General features: G+C 37.7%; 1 protein-coding gene across 1 annotated transcript in view; it reads left to right on the forward strand.

Annotated features, from left to right (window-relative positions):
* Positions 1-15,794, forward strand: part of Brf (Brf RNA polymerase III subunit) — a 330,203-nt gene that overhangs the window by 31,152 nt on the left and 283,257 nt on the right. Inside the window, exon 2 of the mRNA XM_090386884.1 lies at positions 8,643-8,833. Within this exon, the coding sequence (XP_090243010.1) occupies positions 8,653-8,833 (181 nt within the window). The 5' untranslated portion in view covers positions 8,643-8,652. The remainder of the gene's footprint in view (positions 1-8,642; positions 8,834-15,794) is intronic.

The raw sequence follows: 15,794 nt of genomic DNA on the forward strand, positions 1-15,794 counted from the left end.
GTTGGTAACATCATCAGTTGGTTCCACTGTATAGAATTTAAGAACTGTCTGAGACCACCAAAGTCACCTTTACAAAAGCAAATACCCTTCCCTTTACCCCTGATGGTAGTTACATCTTTAAGTAAATACCGCATCAATATACTCTGGTCACTGCGACCTAGTGGTTGTTTTATCTGAAGATTCTTAATGTATGATTGCTTCCGATAATCACATAAAGATTATTACTCCCCTTGCAATTTATTACTCCTATTACAATCATTCAATAAATCCACAAAAGTCTTGCTAGTGTGCGAGTGAGTAATCCACAAATTGCAATCAATATTTGAGAAGTTAAAATCCCCCATTATAAGTCATTCTGACCCACTGTATTCCTCTGTACAGTTGTTTGTTGTACTCATCAGAGTCACTAGGCCTATAACTCACTCCTGCTCTCATTTTTGTTTTCCCAGTGCTTATGTCACACCAATCTGACTCAACATTGCACTGGCCAACAATGTCAACTGGATGAACTACTTTAGATTTTATTTATTTATTTATGGCGCCTCCATAGCCAGGTGGGCAGGAGCAGCAGTGTATAGCACACGCTTCTTGATTAGACCGGGATTCGAGCCCGTGACCACCAAATATGGAGGATGCGGAAAGGGCAGGGAATGACCACCGCATATCCCCGGAGCAATATGGCCTTAGTTGCTAATGCTCCTAAAAACCAAATAACAACAACTTAGATTTTATGTGCTTCTCAACTAATGATGATGTTGAGAGTCATCTGGTACCTAGTATTGCCTGGAGACACAGAGGGACAGCATTCCTCTGTGTGGTGTAGATAACACCCCCCCCCCCCGGCGTCTCCGTGGCCAGGTGGGAAGGAGCTGCAGTGCGTAGCACACGCTTCTTGATTAGACCGGGGTTCGAGCCCGTCACCACCAAATACGGAGGATGCGGGGAGGTCAGGGAATGACCACCGCATATCCCGGAGCAATATGGCCTTAGTTGCTAATGCTCCTAAAAAAAAAAAAAAAAACCAAAAAATAACCTCCACCCCTTCTTATGTTGCTTCACATCTGGATGGTCTCTTTCATTATACTAGGTGACATATTTCAGGACTTGTACATGGCTGTTATACCCAGGGTTACTAACAGTGCCACCATCGTAAAGGTGCAAGCATAGGATTTGAATATCACAGAACACCCGAAGTTTGCTGAAATTCAGGTCACTTGACTTTGAAGTGTCACCTGAAGATCAGTTCCATCAGCATTTTAGACTTCCAGGTAGCAAGCTTTAGTTTTTGGAGCTTGATACCAGAAAGAATGGCTGTGACAAGCCTCGAGGACTCAAGTTCTGCTATTGAGTGTGCCAGTGATCCATCTTTCTGTACACATTGTACTCCCAATATTCAAATTCTGCATCCTTTATATCTGAGTGACAAATCTCTGATGTGCCAACTGTGTTTGCAATTGTTGTCTTGACCAGCACTTGAAATTTATCAAATTTATTTACTGTGCCCCTGTCATTGGTGTACATGTAAGTATACATGTACATGTAAGTATACATGTACCCGTCCTTACTATTAGTTATTCCAAAACAGCCCATTTACTTGTTCCATGATGATTCCCAGCAGTCATCGAAATCCCCAGCACCTTGCTCTCCAGGCTGCTGCTTGTTCCAATAGAAGCAGTCTAAGAATCACTTTCACCTGTCTGCAGCTACTGTTAATCTATTAGTCTGTGTATCTCCCCCCCCCCCCAAGCTAGCAGTTTTCTGACCCATCTAACACTGACTCAGTAGCATCAGCAAATATTATTGCACCCTTTCTCTTTAAGTGTATCCCATCTCTGTAGAAGCACTCTCTCCTTTTAACAGGCACAGACCACGCTCAGAAAAATTCTATGTCACGAGCCTTGCACATTCTCTCTAAGGCCAAATTGATTGACAAGGCTCTCATCATATACTCCCTGCTGTTGTGTCTGGACAGACTTGCAGACACTTTCCGATATGATCCTAACTCACAACTTCTTTTCAACATCGACCTGTACGTGTTAAGTAAATCTGCAGATATCCTGCTCTTAATGTTATTAGCACTAACATGTACAATAATATCACCTTTTGCGCATTAAAAGATGATATCTACTCTACATCATGAACTTTTGCAAAAGGCAAACATACCCTGGTCGTATTCCACCTATCCTTTTTTGCACATCTTTCCTATTTCCCTGACAATGGAGCCATCGACGACAACAAGCTCTTATGGGACTAGCACATTCTGCCTTAAGGCAGAATGTGTTAGTCTGTGTTACCTGATTATCTAGTGCTGACATTAATGCCAGAGGCGGGATACCTGATTATCTAGTGCTGACATTTTGAACGGTCTCCCAATTTAAATCCTTCGAAGGCATTTACCCTGTTCTTCAAGCTCTCATAAAGGCCCATAACAACACTGAGTTGTCTCCTAATATTCTCACACTCTACATAAAACACACACAAGATATCCCCTTAGCAGTATCATATCCACCTCCAGATAGATCTAGAAACATCAAATAAATGATACATTTCATAAGGCCATGATTCGGAGGATAGCCATCCTCCTCAACTCTCTCCCTGTCTCTTTGGTCTCAGGCATGATTTCCGTTCAAAAGCAGTATATTTAAAAATACTACACACACCAAACTAATATACCTAATGCAGCATAAGCATTAGTTGAGGCATATGATGCAAGAAAGCAAGCTTATACAGTTTCAGCCAAAAAAAACTTCCCAATTCACCCATCCAGTCGCTCCAAATATTTGTCTAGTAGAGCCTTAAATTTATTTAAGCTATCAACGTCTAAAACAATAGATGGAAGTCTGTTCCAGCAGTTAACTACCTGCTGGCTAAATGCAAATTTCCACACATCTATTCTACAACTGTCTTTCCTCAGTTTTAATTTATGTCCCCTCAGGTTCGTATTCTGAGAAAGCAGAAACCCATCAGCATTGAGCCTGCTCAAACCATTCAAAGCCTTATAGACCTCAATCAGATCACCTCACAGGAGCCTAGTCTCCAGACGTTACAACTTGCAGACTTAAGCTTTTCTTGGTAAGAGCACCCCTTTGTTCCTCTCAACAATCTTGTTGCCCTTTGTTGTACTCCTTCTAGCAACTCTACATCCTTCCTAAAATGAGGCCTCCAGACCTGTATGCAGTACTCAAGGTGTGGCCTGACCATTGCCTTATACAGAGGGACAATCATCTCCTTGTCTCTGCTAGCAAAATTCCTATATATCATTGACAGAACCCCATGACCTGCCCTGGCAGCCTGTCTGCATTGCTCAGAAAACTTCATATCTGACTGCACAATTACTCCCAGGTCTTTTTTATTTTCTACCACCTTAAGTGTAGTACCACACAGTTGGTACGTTTCTCTGGGGTTACTTCTACCCATATGCAGTACTTTGCATTTGTCAAGGTTAAACTTCAGTTGCCACTTCTTAGCCCATCTGCCCAAATTATCTAGATCCTGTTGCAGTAGCACACTGCCATTACTGTCATTAACAACCCTGCCAACCCTTGTATCATCTGCAAACTTCGACACTAAGCCTGATATACCTTCATCAATATCATTGATAAATATACAAAACAACAGAGAACCCAACACCGAACCCTGTGGGACTCCACTAATAACATTAGTCCACGGAGAGCAGCACCCATTAATTACCACCCTCTGTCTTCTCCCACTCACCATCCTTTTATCTTTTATGTGCCCCTGCTAATGCTATTGCTAAAAAAAAAACTTGTTGATATCAGACCGCGTATGCTATATTGTCTTATGTAGTTAAGAATGCTCTGCTTTGCAACCATTGTGCCTTACAGTTGTGTATTATACATTATGTGACAGATAACACTTCGCCTTCACCCAAGTGCTAGCCATGACCCACAATGAAATGAAATATCGAGCCTTAAATAATCTTTTATTGTTGTTCCTGGTGACAAAATTTGTTTGTTGAGTCTTGTATGGAATCTCACCATACTCATGCTTCTGCAATGACAGCCTTATCAGTATGAGTACCATTCATTTAAATAACTTGTAAATATAACCTAACATGATGGAGAATTGTAAATAACACTAAAAAATCCTTAGCATCACACGAGGAATAATTATAGCTTATTAATTCTATTGTACCTAATTTATTATTAGTGTACCTAATTAATTAATTCTGATGTTAGGCCCTGGCCTCAGGCCATGATGGGACAGTTGTTACAGCAGTCCTATATTGTACTTATCTATTTTCAATAAAGATTCTCTCTCTCTCTCTCTCTCTCTCTCTCTCTCTCTCTCTCTCTCTCTCTCCCATGCAGCTCATATAAATGCATGCCCTACGAGGACTCCCTACCGCTTTCCAGATTACTACATCTTTCAATAGAAGCAAATGCAAAAATTCTACTTATTATGGTTTCCATTTAATTACTAGTCTGTGTACTCCCCCCCCCTCCCAAGTCAGCAGCAGTTTCCTAAACCTTTAAGAGGAATAAATTGTTTTATAAAAATCTCCAATCTGCAGTGAGAACTGAAGAAGCATTGGTTTAAGGTTAAATTTGGGGTGAGGCAGAGTCGCACCTTATCGCCACTTTTTTAAAATAATTTTCATGGACCATTTATAAGATTCTAAATTGATGACAAATTTTAACATGAGAGATGTAAAAATTGGATCATTATTGTGTTGTTAACCTTCTGCTGCTAGCATAGCATCTGTCAGACAGCACTTTTTAAAATTTTTTCTGTTATTTTTTTACATCTGGAAATAAAATCAGATGCTCCAGCATACTTATGCCTACTAATATTCTCTAACTGGTTATACAGTATTTTCTTTTTTTATTTCTATATATTATGGATTACAAGACATTAACTTTTTTACATTTAAAAGAGGTGCCATTTGAGCAAAAGTGGCTACCTTTCTTCTAGGCAATGCCCATTCCTATGTAGTGGTTTTTAGAGATGCCAGTGACAGTATTACTTTGGCTCATGATATCAGATATACATATGTCTATATTACCCTTGTCATCTCCTAACTAACAGTTTTCCTGAACCCCTAATATATCCTCAGTGATACTAGCAAAAACCCTTGCATCACCTGTGTTCAAATGAATCCTGTCTCTAAAAAATAGATTCCTTCTATCTACAACCATGGGCCACATTGATAAAAATTTCCTGTGTAATGTGTAAATTTCCTGTACTGGGCAGCACGAATTTTGTATAAAAAAGTTTTATCAGACTAGCAGCAGCAACACATTCATCAAGTAATATTTGGCAGCAGCAAACATCCAAACAGATCAGAAATTAATGAGCTGGTTCAAAAAAGTTTGAAGGATGGAGCAGTTTGTTACAATAAAAAAGTTGTTTATAGAAAGCAGTATTAGATTTAAAAAAACAATACCAGGGAAACAAGTTTATGTAGCATCAACTAAAAAAAAAAATACTAAATGTAATCAATTCTCCATTAATTTACATATTTCTTGTAAGTATTTGTTCAGTTAATTTTTAAATTTAGATAAATTTCCTGCCTTTGCGATGGTGTTTTTCAGAAGTGAGAAGTTTTTTCCAACAATCAGTTATCCTTTGACTAAAGAGTAACTGACTAGTGAAATAAAATATATATAATAAAATTTATATCCTTTCTATATGAGGCAGTTTCAAAAGAACTAAATAAAAAAAATAATTTTGACATCATATACTTAGATTTCAGTAAAGCTTTTGATACTGTTATGCATGAATGACTACTGTACAAATTGGAGCCACTATGTGGCATTGGAGGCAAATTACTGTTATGTATAAAGGAATGGTTGCATGCAAGAGACAACAATTGGTTATTGATGTCCACTGTTTCCCATGGACTAATGTTATTAGTGGTGTTCCTCGGGGTTCAGTACTAGGGCCCTACTGTGTACTGATGATGCAAAGGTTGGCAGGATCTGCTACCTTATTGCTACTCCAGTAAGACCTGGATATATTAGGTAGATGGACTGGAAAATAGCAATTGTGATTTAATGTTGATAAATTCAAGATACTACATTTGATTAGCAGTAATCCCAGAAAAACATATCAGTTGGATGGTACCATAATCAAGGTAGTGAAGAATGAAAAAGACTTAAAAGTAATTGTACTGAACAATGAAGATGGGCTGCCAGAAGCTCATAGGGTTCTGCCAGTGATATATACAGGAATATTGCCAGCAGGTACACGGAGTGTGATTATCTCATTGTATAAGACAATGGCAGAGAAGAGAACAGTGCAGAGAAGAGCAAAAAGATTAGTCAGGGGCACGAAAAGGGTTCTCTTAGTAAAAGGCTTTTCTCTAAATTACAGCATTTGAAAACTATCCATCTTTAAGAAGACTTGACTGAAGTGTTTAAAGCTTTAAATGGATTGAGTAAACTAAATGCTGATAGCATCCTCTTTCTAGGACAGCATACATAAGGAGACAAGTTTAAATTTGAAAAGGATGGCTGCAAGATAGATATGAAATTTTGCTTTCAGCCTGAGTTGAAACAAACAGTTTGTTGGAACAAGCAGTTTCTGTTTTTGTGGCAGTGGGTAGTTTGAATAAATTTAAGGACAGAGTGTATAGAGGTTTTTGTTTTTTGTTTTTTTTTTTCCTAAAAAAAAAAAAACTCCTTTCATCATTTTGCCATTATTAATACTTTCTCTAATTGATGTTCTCTCCTGTATCTTCTGCAAAAAAGTAAAGGTACTCTCATGTACTTTTCATGAACCTTTTAAAAATAATTCCTCAGTCAAGTCACCTGGTTTCCAAACATTGTAACTTACAAACTTTCTCTCACTCACTCAATAAGGAAACCACTTTGTATCCATAACTAATGCCTTTATTCTTCTTTGTAAATGTAAACCCTTTTCAAGAGATCTACATCCTTCCAAACCTGAAGTTTCAAAACCTTCGTGTGGTATTAATTGCTTCTACTGGCAAAGCAGAGAAAAAGATTTGATTAATAATGCATACAATTTGGATTAATACCTTTGTACATCATTGGCAGAACTCCCATGAACTGTTCTACCAGCCTGCCTTACCCTGATCAAAGAACTTTATATGGGACTGTGTAATTAATCGCAAGTCTTTTTCATTATAAATTACCTTTAGTTTGTTGGTGATCAAGTGGTGTGCTATCCTAAGATTACTTTTACACAAATGTAAGGCATTAGTAGGGGCATATGATGCAAGAAATCAAGCTTATGCAGCATCAGCAAAAAAAAAACCACTTCCACTTTACCCCTCCGTTTGTTCGAAATACCTGTCCAGCTGAGCCTTAAATTTATTTTGGCTGTCAACTTCCACAACAAGGGATGGAAGTCTGTTCCACCAACCAACTACCCACTGGCTAAAGGCAAATTTCCGCACGTCTATCCTACATCTGTCTTTCCTCAATTTGAATTTATGCCCTCTCAGGTGATTATTCTGAGGAAGAGGAAGAATCCCATCAGCATTGAGCATGCTCAAACCATTCAAGCTTTATACACCTCTATCAGATCACCTCGCTGGTGCCTAGTCTCCAGACACTGTAATTTGCAAAACAGTAATTTGCCTTTCTTCGTAAGAGCAACCCTTTGTTCCATTCACTAATCTTGTTGCCCTTCTCTGTACTCGTTCCAGACCTGTATACAGTATTCAAGGTGTGGCCTGACCATTGCCTTATACAAGGGAATAATCACCTCCTTATCCCTGCTAGAAAAATTCCTGTATATCATTGACAAGACACCATGAGCTACTCTTGCAGCCCGTCTGCACTGCTCAGAGAACTTCATATCTGCCTGCACAATTACCCCCAGGTCCTTTTCATTCTCTACCACTGTCAGTGTAGTACCACAGAGTTGATACATTGCTCTGGGGTTGCTGTTTCCCATATGTAGTACTTTACACTTGTCAATGTTAAACTTCATTTGCCACCTCTCAGCCCATCTGCTCAACCTTTCCAGATCCTGTTGCAGCAGATAGTGTCAGTAGTGTCCTTGACAATCCTGCCAACCTTTGTATCGTCTGCAAACTTGGACATTAAGCTTGATATACCATGATCAGTATCATTTCTAAATACAGAAAACAATAATGGACCCAACACTGAACCCTGAGGGACTCCACTAATAACATTAGTCCACGCTGAGTGGTGACCATTGATTACCACTCTCTTTCATTTCAAGGCCTTTCATTTACCAGTGTTGCACCTAAAAATATACCATTCGTAACACTAGATAAACTATCCAAATAGTTTATATAGATCTTGTTGAAATAGCAGAACTTTATTTTTATTAACTACTCTGCTTGCCTATGTATCATCAGCAAACTTTGATAATATAATTAATAAATTTCAGAAACAGGAAGGAACCGGCACTGAACCTTGTGGGATCCCACTCATTGCTTTGGTCCATTAAAAACAGTGGCCATTCATATGACCCCTCCATCTAGTACCACTTACCATCCCTCTATCCACAGTAGTTTTATTGTATACAGTACTATGAATTTAAATTTACTGAAATAATTAAATTATTCTTTGTTTGGGTTTAATTCATTTTAAAAGACTTATTTTTAAAATAAATAGTAGAAGCTAAGGTAATTTTTAAATTAGCTAATTCAATTTATATTTATATCCTTGTATATTAAACAGGTGACATACCATGAGTGATCCCTGTCCACACTGTGGATGTTCGGAAATCGACACAGACCCAGCTCGGGGTGATGCAGTGTGCACAGGCTGTGGTTCGGTTTTAGAGAGTAGTATTATTGTTTCTGAAGTTCAGTTTGTAGAAAATCGTCATGGAGTTTCAAGAGCTACTGGTCGACAAGTTAACAGTGAAGGTAACAACTCTACTGTATACTATTATGGGGATGTCACTTGATATGCAAAGTGTCACTGTGTTGTTTTCTTTCTTTATAAGGTGAAATAAGTTTTATGAAAATAAATATGCTGATACTGAAAAGATACTGATATAGAGAAATTAAAGAACATACTCTGATATACTATTTATACAAGAAACTATATGTTGCATTGGTTGGCAATAGCCAGTAAACTTTATACCCAGTATTTTACTATGTAAACAGCTTAATACAATTAAAAACAATGTATATAATGCAAAATAAATTATAAATTCTCAGTATATTTCTAAGTGAGAGAGAGAAACATTTTTTTTTCTTAATCATATTCTTGAAAAAATATATTTGTTTGTGGAATACTTACATTTAGTAAATTGTGTGGTACACAATGATATTAATAAAAACTAATTTATTTTGTGAAGGATGGGGAATTATAATTAACTTCCAGGGAATTATACAGATGCAGGGACTTCTCAGGGATTACCTGTGTGTAGATTTGTAGTTTCATTTGTTCAAGGCCAGTTTGCATGTTTGCTGGTCAGAAAAGAATCCCAGGATAACTCTTTTAAGAGAAAATCAGTGCAGCTCTGCTTGAAACCACCTAAGTCGAACCTAAATGACAATGCTGTGAAAGGTCTATGGCAACATTCAGATTAAAATGGATGCCAAATAACATACTTACTATACTGATTTGGAGGTTAATTACACATTACAACACACAGATAGTTGGTACAAAATCTAGTATACCAGTAATTTGAGCCAAACTTACAAAAATATCCTTTTAAGAATATAATTAAGGGAAAGTATGATCAGATTATAATCTGCATAATGAATCAGGAAGGGTGGAGAAAAAAGGGCATTTTATTAATATATCAGTGTTCTCCCCAGAAAATTTTGCCAGCCAGGCGGCATTGTGAAATAGCCGGATGGGGAAATGTAATACTTCACAATATTATAAAATTTTCTGTTATTTATAAATGTGACTTAAGTGATACAGAGAAAAAATTAATTGCATAATTTAACATTATATGCTCCTGTCACGTTGATCTCAATCGCATAGTATGTTCAAATTAATATTGATTGAGATCAGTGAGCAGTACCATATGGTAACTCAAGAATCGCTTAAATTTTAGCCGGGCGGTCGGTTAAATTCACTAATACCCCTTCGATAGGTCCTGGGGAGAACACTGTATATTGTTATAATTATTACTTTATATTATTATATGTACTCTGTGGAGCAGGGCCTATCTTAGACCTAGGCATGTGGCTAGGGCCTGTACTTTGAGGGGGGCCCCATAAACGACAATGGACACTGCCAAAATCTGTGATATCCAGTAGTGTAGCGATGAGCATGAGTGCTCATGTTCCTTATAAAATCTGTGAATAAAATATACTTTCAAATTGTTATTATTAATCCAAAAACATTAAATGTAATTTCGTAATAAACCTTTTTACAGGGACCCCAAAAAAACTCTTTCCTAGGGCTGTATATCCTTAAGTTAGGCTCTGCTGTGGAGAATTAGAAATTCAGTGAAAAAGTCAAATTTTAAAAATATAAAGTACAATTTTAGAAAATAAAAAATATATATATATATAAACAAGGAAGTAAAAGAACCTCCTCACATAGGTAACTATCCAGTTGACCTTTAAATTTCCTCAAGCTCAGCTAGCTAAAAGAATACTTCCTGCAGTTTTATGCTTGGGATGTGCAAGCATAACTTTGACCCATATCATCAGGTGAACACATATCTATATTACTCCTCTCCTCCCTAACTACTAGTTTTCCTGAACCCCTAAGGTGTCCTCAGTGATATTGGTATAAATCCTTGCACCACCTTTGTTCAAATGTATTGCATCCCATCAAAATATATTCCTTCTAGCTACATGTACAGACCATTATGATAAAAATATTTTTCCAAAAGCCTTGCAGAGGTCTTAGAGTCTTGAGCTAATCCACACAGCTTTCAGCATATAGTCTGTCCTATCTCACTTGGCTAGAACTGTGGACACAAACTTTCTGACTTAACTGCAGTTATTTTTTCAGAATTGTCCTATACTTATCCAACAAATCATCAGTTCATGTTTATTTTGCATCATTAGGAACTACATGATTAATAATTGTCTTCTCTTTCATCCCTAAAAATCTGACAATCTGTTGGTGATGTCAATTATTGCTCCTGGTAGACACACACTGGTTCTAGTCCATGTATCCTTATTACAGAAGATGTTTTTCCATTTCTCTGATAGTGTATGTCAGAGAATGGGGAGGAAACTAAATCCTCTTGAACCAGAGTGATGTGCACTTGACTTCTGTTCTGTAGACAGAATCAGGGGTGCATCACTTAACGTGTCACCTTGATTTGTCTATACAACGAACATCCATTTCTTCAGTGATTTAGTGGTGCACAAATTTTAATTTGAGATTGGTACATTTCTTATATTGGGAACAAGAAAAGAATCATCAGTTGCTTAGTTGCACTATGATTATTAACCAGATTGATCTTTGAATACATGCAATGGGCTATACAAAAGATGTATTCGAGAATTCGTGACTCATGTGGGATTCGACTATGGTCATTTCCATATGACTCGGGATATCCTCATATAAAGTATTCAAGGTAGATCTTTTAATAACCAATATTGAGATAAGAAGTAAACTAACAAAATATTACAGATTTAAACTTACAAGATATTGAAAAAAAATGTAACTTAGCAGAATTAGTTTGAAAAGGTAAGAATTAAGTTTACAAAATATAATATCCTCAGAAAATCAGTTCACAGAATTACTGAAATTTAATTTACAAGATATTTAGATAAAATTAAGGTAAAACAAAAATGTGTCCACTAATTCTTAATCAAACTTTCCTTCATCCTTCATGAATATAATCCTACATGTTGGACAGACAACTTGTGTAGTTGAGACCCACTAATTGATAGTTAAATTAGTGGGTCTCGACTACACAAGTTGTCTGTCCAAGTTTCAAGACTTTAGGATTTCGATAATATTTTATACTATGGAATATAATTCTAGAGAGCTAAATGCCCCATGTCCAGTCTCTGTGACTAAAAATTCCATGAGTTAAGCTGTGGGGAAGAAGACAGAGAATTAGTTGGAGGTTATCAGAAGGGTTGTTCTGAACTAAGATTAAGTATGTGAATAAGGAATAGCCAAACAAATCACAGCAGTTAAAAGTTACAGAAAATGTGTTTGATCTGATAAAAGTGATGCATTTGGGTATCATATATAATAATGTTAGGAGCGTAGCGATGAATTTTAGTTAATGGTCAAGGCAAAAAAAAATGCCAGCATATTTAGAATAACCAAGACAGTACCACCCTTGAGATAAATGATTCTAAATTTCATTATAAGGGATGCAAATTGGCATTATAGCGTATACATTGTGTACAGGAGGTGGCATATGGGGAAGAGTATGATTCTTGTCAACACTGTCTTTTAGCATTAGAAACAGAATTAGTAGATGCATATGGTGCAAGGAAGCAAGCTTATACAGCATCAACCAAAAAAAAACTTCCCATTTCACCCATCCATTTGCTCCAAAAGTTTGTCCAGTACTTCCTTGAATTTATTTAAGCTATCAACTTCAACCATGATAGATGGAAGTTTGTTCCAGAAATCAACCACCCGCTGGCTAAAAGCAAATTTCCATACATCTATTCTATAACTAAAAAAAAAAGGTAAACTGCTCCAATTAATCAATCCACTGCAGGATGGAAGCCTCCTCAAAAATTCATGTTTAGGAAAATGGAAAATAATCTGCCACGCTGGTCAAGTGCGGGTTGGTAGATTGATCGTATTTAGTAGTCAGGGGCTTGAACCACCTCGGTCTACTCAAAGAGTGTGTGCTACTGCACACAAGCTCCTGACCACTTGGCTATGGAGGCCTCAGCATTTCTACAACTGTGTTTCTCAATTTGAATTTATGCCACCTCAGGTGCATATTCTGAGCAAGAGGAAGAATCCCATCATCATTGAGCTTGCTCAAATCATTCAAGGCCTTATACACCTCAATCAGATCACATCACAGGTGCCTACTATTCCAGATGCTGCAATTTGCAGAAATTAAGCCTTTCTTGATAAGCGCAACCCTTTGTTCCCCTCACTACTGTCGTTACCCATCTCTGTACTCGTTATAGCAGCTCTACATCCTTCCAAAAATGGGGCCTTCAAACCTGTATGCGGTACTCAAGGTATGGCCTGAAGATTGCCTTATACAAAGGGATAATCATCTCCTTATCCCTGATAGAAAAATTCCTGTATATCATTGACAAGACCCCATGAGCTGCTCTGGCACCTGTCTACACTGCTCAAAAAACTTCATATCTGACTGCACAATTACCCCTGGATATTTTTCATTCTCCACTTCCCTGAGTGTAGTACCACACAACACAGTCAGTACATTTCTCAGGGGTTACTGCTACCCATCATATGCAGTACTTTGCATCTGTCAGTGTTAAACTACAGTTGCCACCTCTCAACGTATCTGCCCAACTATTTTAGATCCTGTTGCAGTAGAGTACTGTCATTAACAAGCCAGATATACCTTCATCAATGTCATTGATAAATATAGAAAACAACAATAGGCCCAACACCAAACCCTGGGGGGACTCCACTAATAACATTCCACAAAGAGCAGTGTCAATTGATTATCATATACTGTCTTCTCCCACTCAACCATCCTTTTATCCATTGTAGCAACTTGCCCTTAATGCCATACTGCTCCAATTTGTACAGCAGTCTTCCATCTGCAACAGTGTCTAAAGTTTTCCTGAAATCCACGTATATGATATCAAAATTATTTTTTTCCATCCAATTCCTTTGTGACCACATCATAATTAGTGTCCAGTCAAATTGTTCAGGCAACACTGCCCCTTAACAGACCCATGCTATGTGAATTATTACTGCAGTCTTGGCTCGATGATCATGCAATTCTTCTTTAACCAGTGACTCCATTATTTTTCCACAAACAGAAGTTAAACTAACAGGTCTGTTATTATTTATGTCCCCCTTTACCCCCCTTTATGAATTGGGAATAAATTTGCACATCTTCAGTCCGTGGTGACCTCCCCTCAGTCCAAAGATTCTCTCATAATTAGGCTAAGGGTTTGCTTACTTCCGTTGCTGCCTCCTTTAATATAACTGGATAGATCCCATACACCCCAGGGTGCCTTTCTTATGGTTATCTTCAACAATTTTTCCTTTACTTCACTCTCAGTTGTTACAAAATCATTTAGCTCCCTGTTAAGAGTTTGATAAGCTTCTAGCCTCCACTTCTCTACAGAATTCCTCATGTGGGAATGTAGGTGCAAAATACTCATTCAGTTTGTCAGCTACTTGAGCAGGATCATCAACAGTCAAACCATCAATATCAAGTGGTCCAGTCTAATTCATCCTCTTTCTTCTAGAGTTTACATAAGTAAAGAAGTCAGTTGTTTTTCTTTGCATCCTTTGCCAAAGATTTCTCGTAATCAGCCTTCACTTGCCTAACCTCCTTTGTGACTTGATTACAGACTACCTCATATCTACCATAGGCTTCTGTGTCACCTGATAATTTATATGCATCCTGTGCATTTTTCTTCTCCACAAGTCTCATTGGTTCATCAGACATCCATTTAGGCCTGAACCTTGAACAGTATTTCTTAGTTGGTACAAAGAGCTTAGTAGCTTCCAAGATTGAATACTTCCCATTTAGAAATCGCTGTTGGTAATATCATCAGTTTGTCCCACTGTATAGAATTTAAAGCTTAGTTGGTACAAAGATCTATTAGGCTCTTTGTACCAACTAAGAAATACTGTTCAAGGTTCAGGCCCAAATGGATGTCAGATGAACTAATGAGACTTGTGGAGAAGAAAAATGCATATAAATTATCATGCGACAAAAACTGTCTGAGACCACCATAGTCACCTTTACGAAAGCAAAAACCCTTCCCTTTATTCCTGATGGTAGTTACATATTTAAGTAAATCCCACATTAGTGCACAGTGATCACTGCTGAAAATCAGATCAAGAGCATTACTCCCTCTGGTTGCCTCTCGAACATGCCGCTGTAGAAACACTCATCCAATAAATCCACAAAAGTCTTGCTTATGTGCAAGTGACCAATTCACAAGTTCCAGTCAATATCTGGGAATTTAAAATCCCCATTACAGCAACTCCCCGACTTACATAAGGGTTGGGGCGCCTCCGTGGCCAGGTGGGCAGGAGCAGCAGTGCATAGCACACGCTTCTTGATTAGACCGGGGTTTGAGCCGGTGACCACCAAATACGGAGGATGCGGAAAGGTCAGGGAATGACCACTGCATATCCCCAGAGCAATATGGCCTTAGTTGCTAATGCTCCTAAAAACCAAATAACAACAACGACATAAGGGTTGCATTCTGCAGAACGCTACGTAAGTCGGAATTTCCCCCATGCTTTGCAGCACGCGCAACTGTGCTTACTGAATTGTTTGAATCAAAAAAGAAATGTTTGATGAACAAGTAAAAAGAATTATTTATTATATTTATTCAATTTTTTGTCTCATGCGCAAGAAAAATTTTACAAAAGCGTGCAATTTTAAAAAATTCAAAATTATAAAATTACAAAAAAAAGAGAGGAGACAAGCATAACATCAGTAAGTTTTACCTCTCAAGCATCATTGCCAGAATCAACATCTTCACCCGATAAGTACGCCACTGCAGAGGTTGAGGGCTGTGTGAGATTTAGAAGGGGTTGACCGATCAACCTTACAAAAGAACATATTAATGACTGGATGATGGCTTTTTTCTTTTCCTTGTAGATTTCTTTGTAGCAAGCAAGCATATCATTCACCCCTCTGTTAACTTTTAAGAATCATTTGCTGTCAGGATCCATCTTCTCAAACCTCGCCATTGCCATCTTTCTGGTGATGAAGCGTCTTGGCCCCTCATTTGGGTCATCTTGAGTTTC

Source organism: Mastigoproctus giganteus, chromosome 12, assembly GCF_048544385.1.
Source record: "Mastigoproctus giganteus isolate SK-2022 chromosome 12, ASM4854438v1, whole genome shotgun sequence".
Classification (NCBI taxonomy): Eukaryota; Metazoa; Arthropoda; class Arachnida; order Uropygi; family Thelyphonidae; genus Mastigoproctus; species Mastigoproctus giganteus.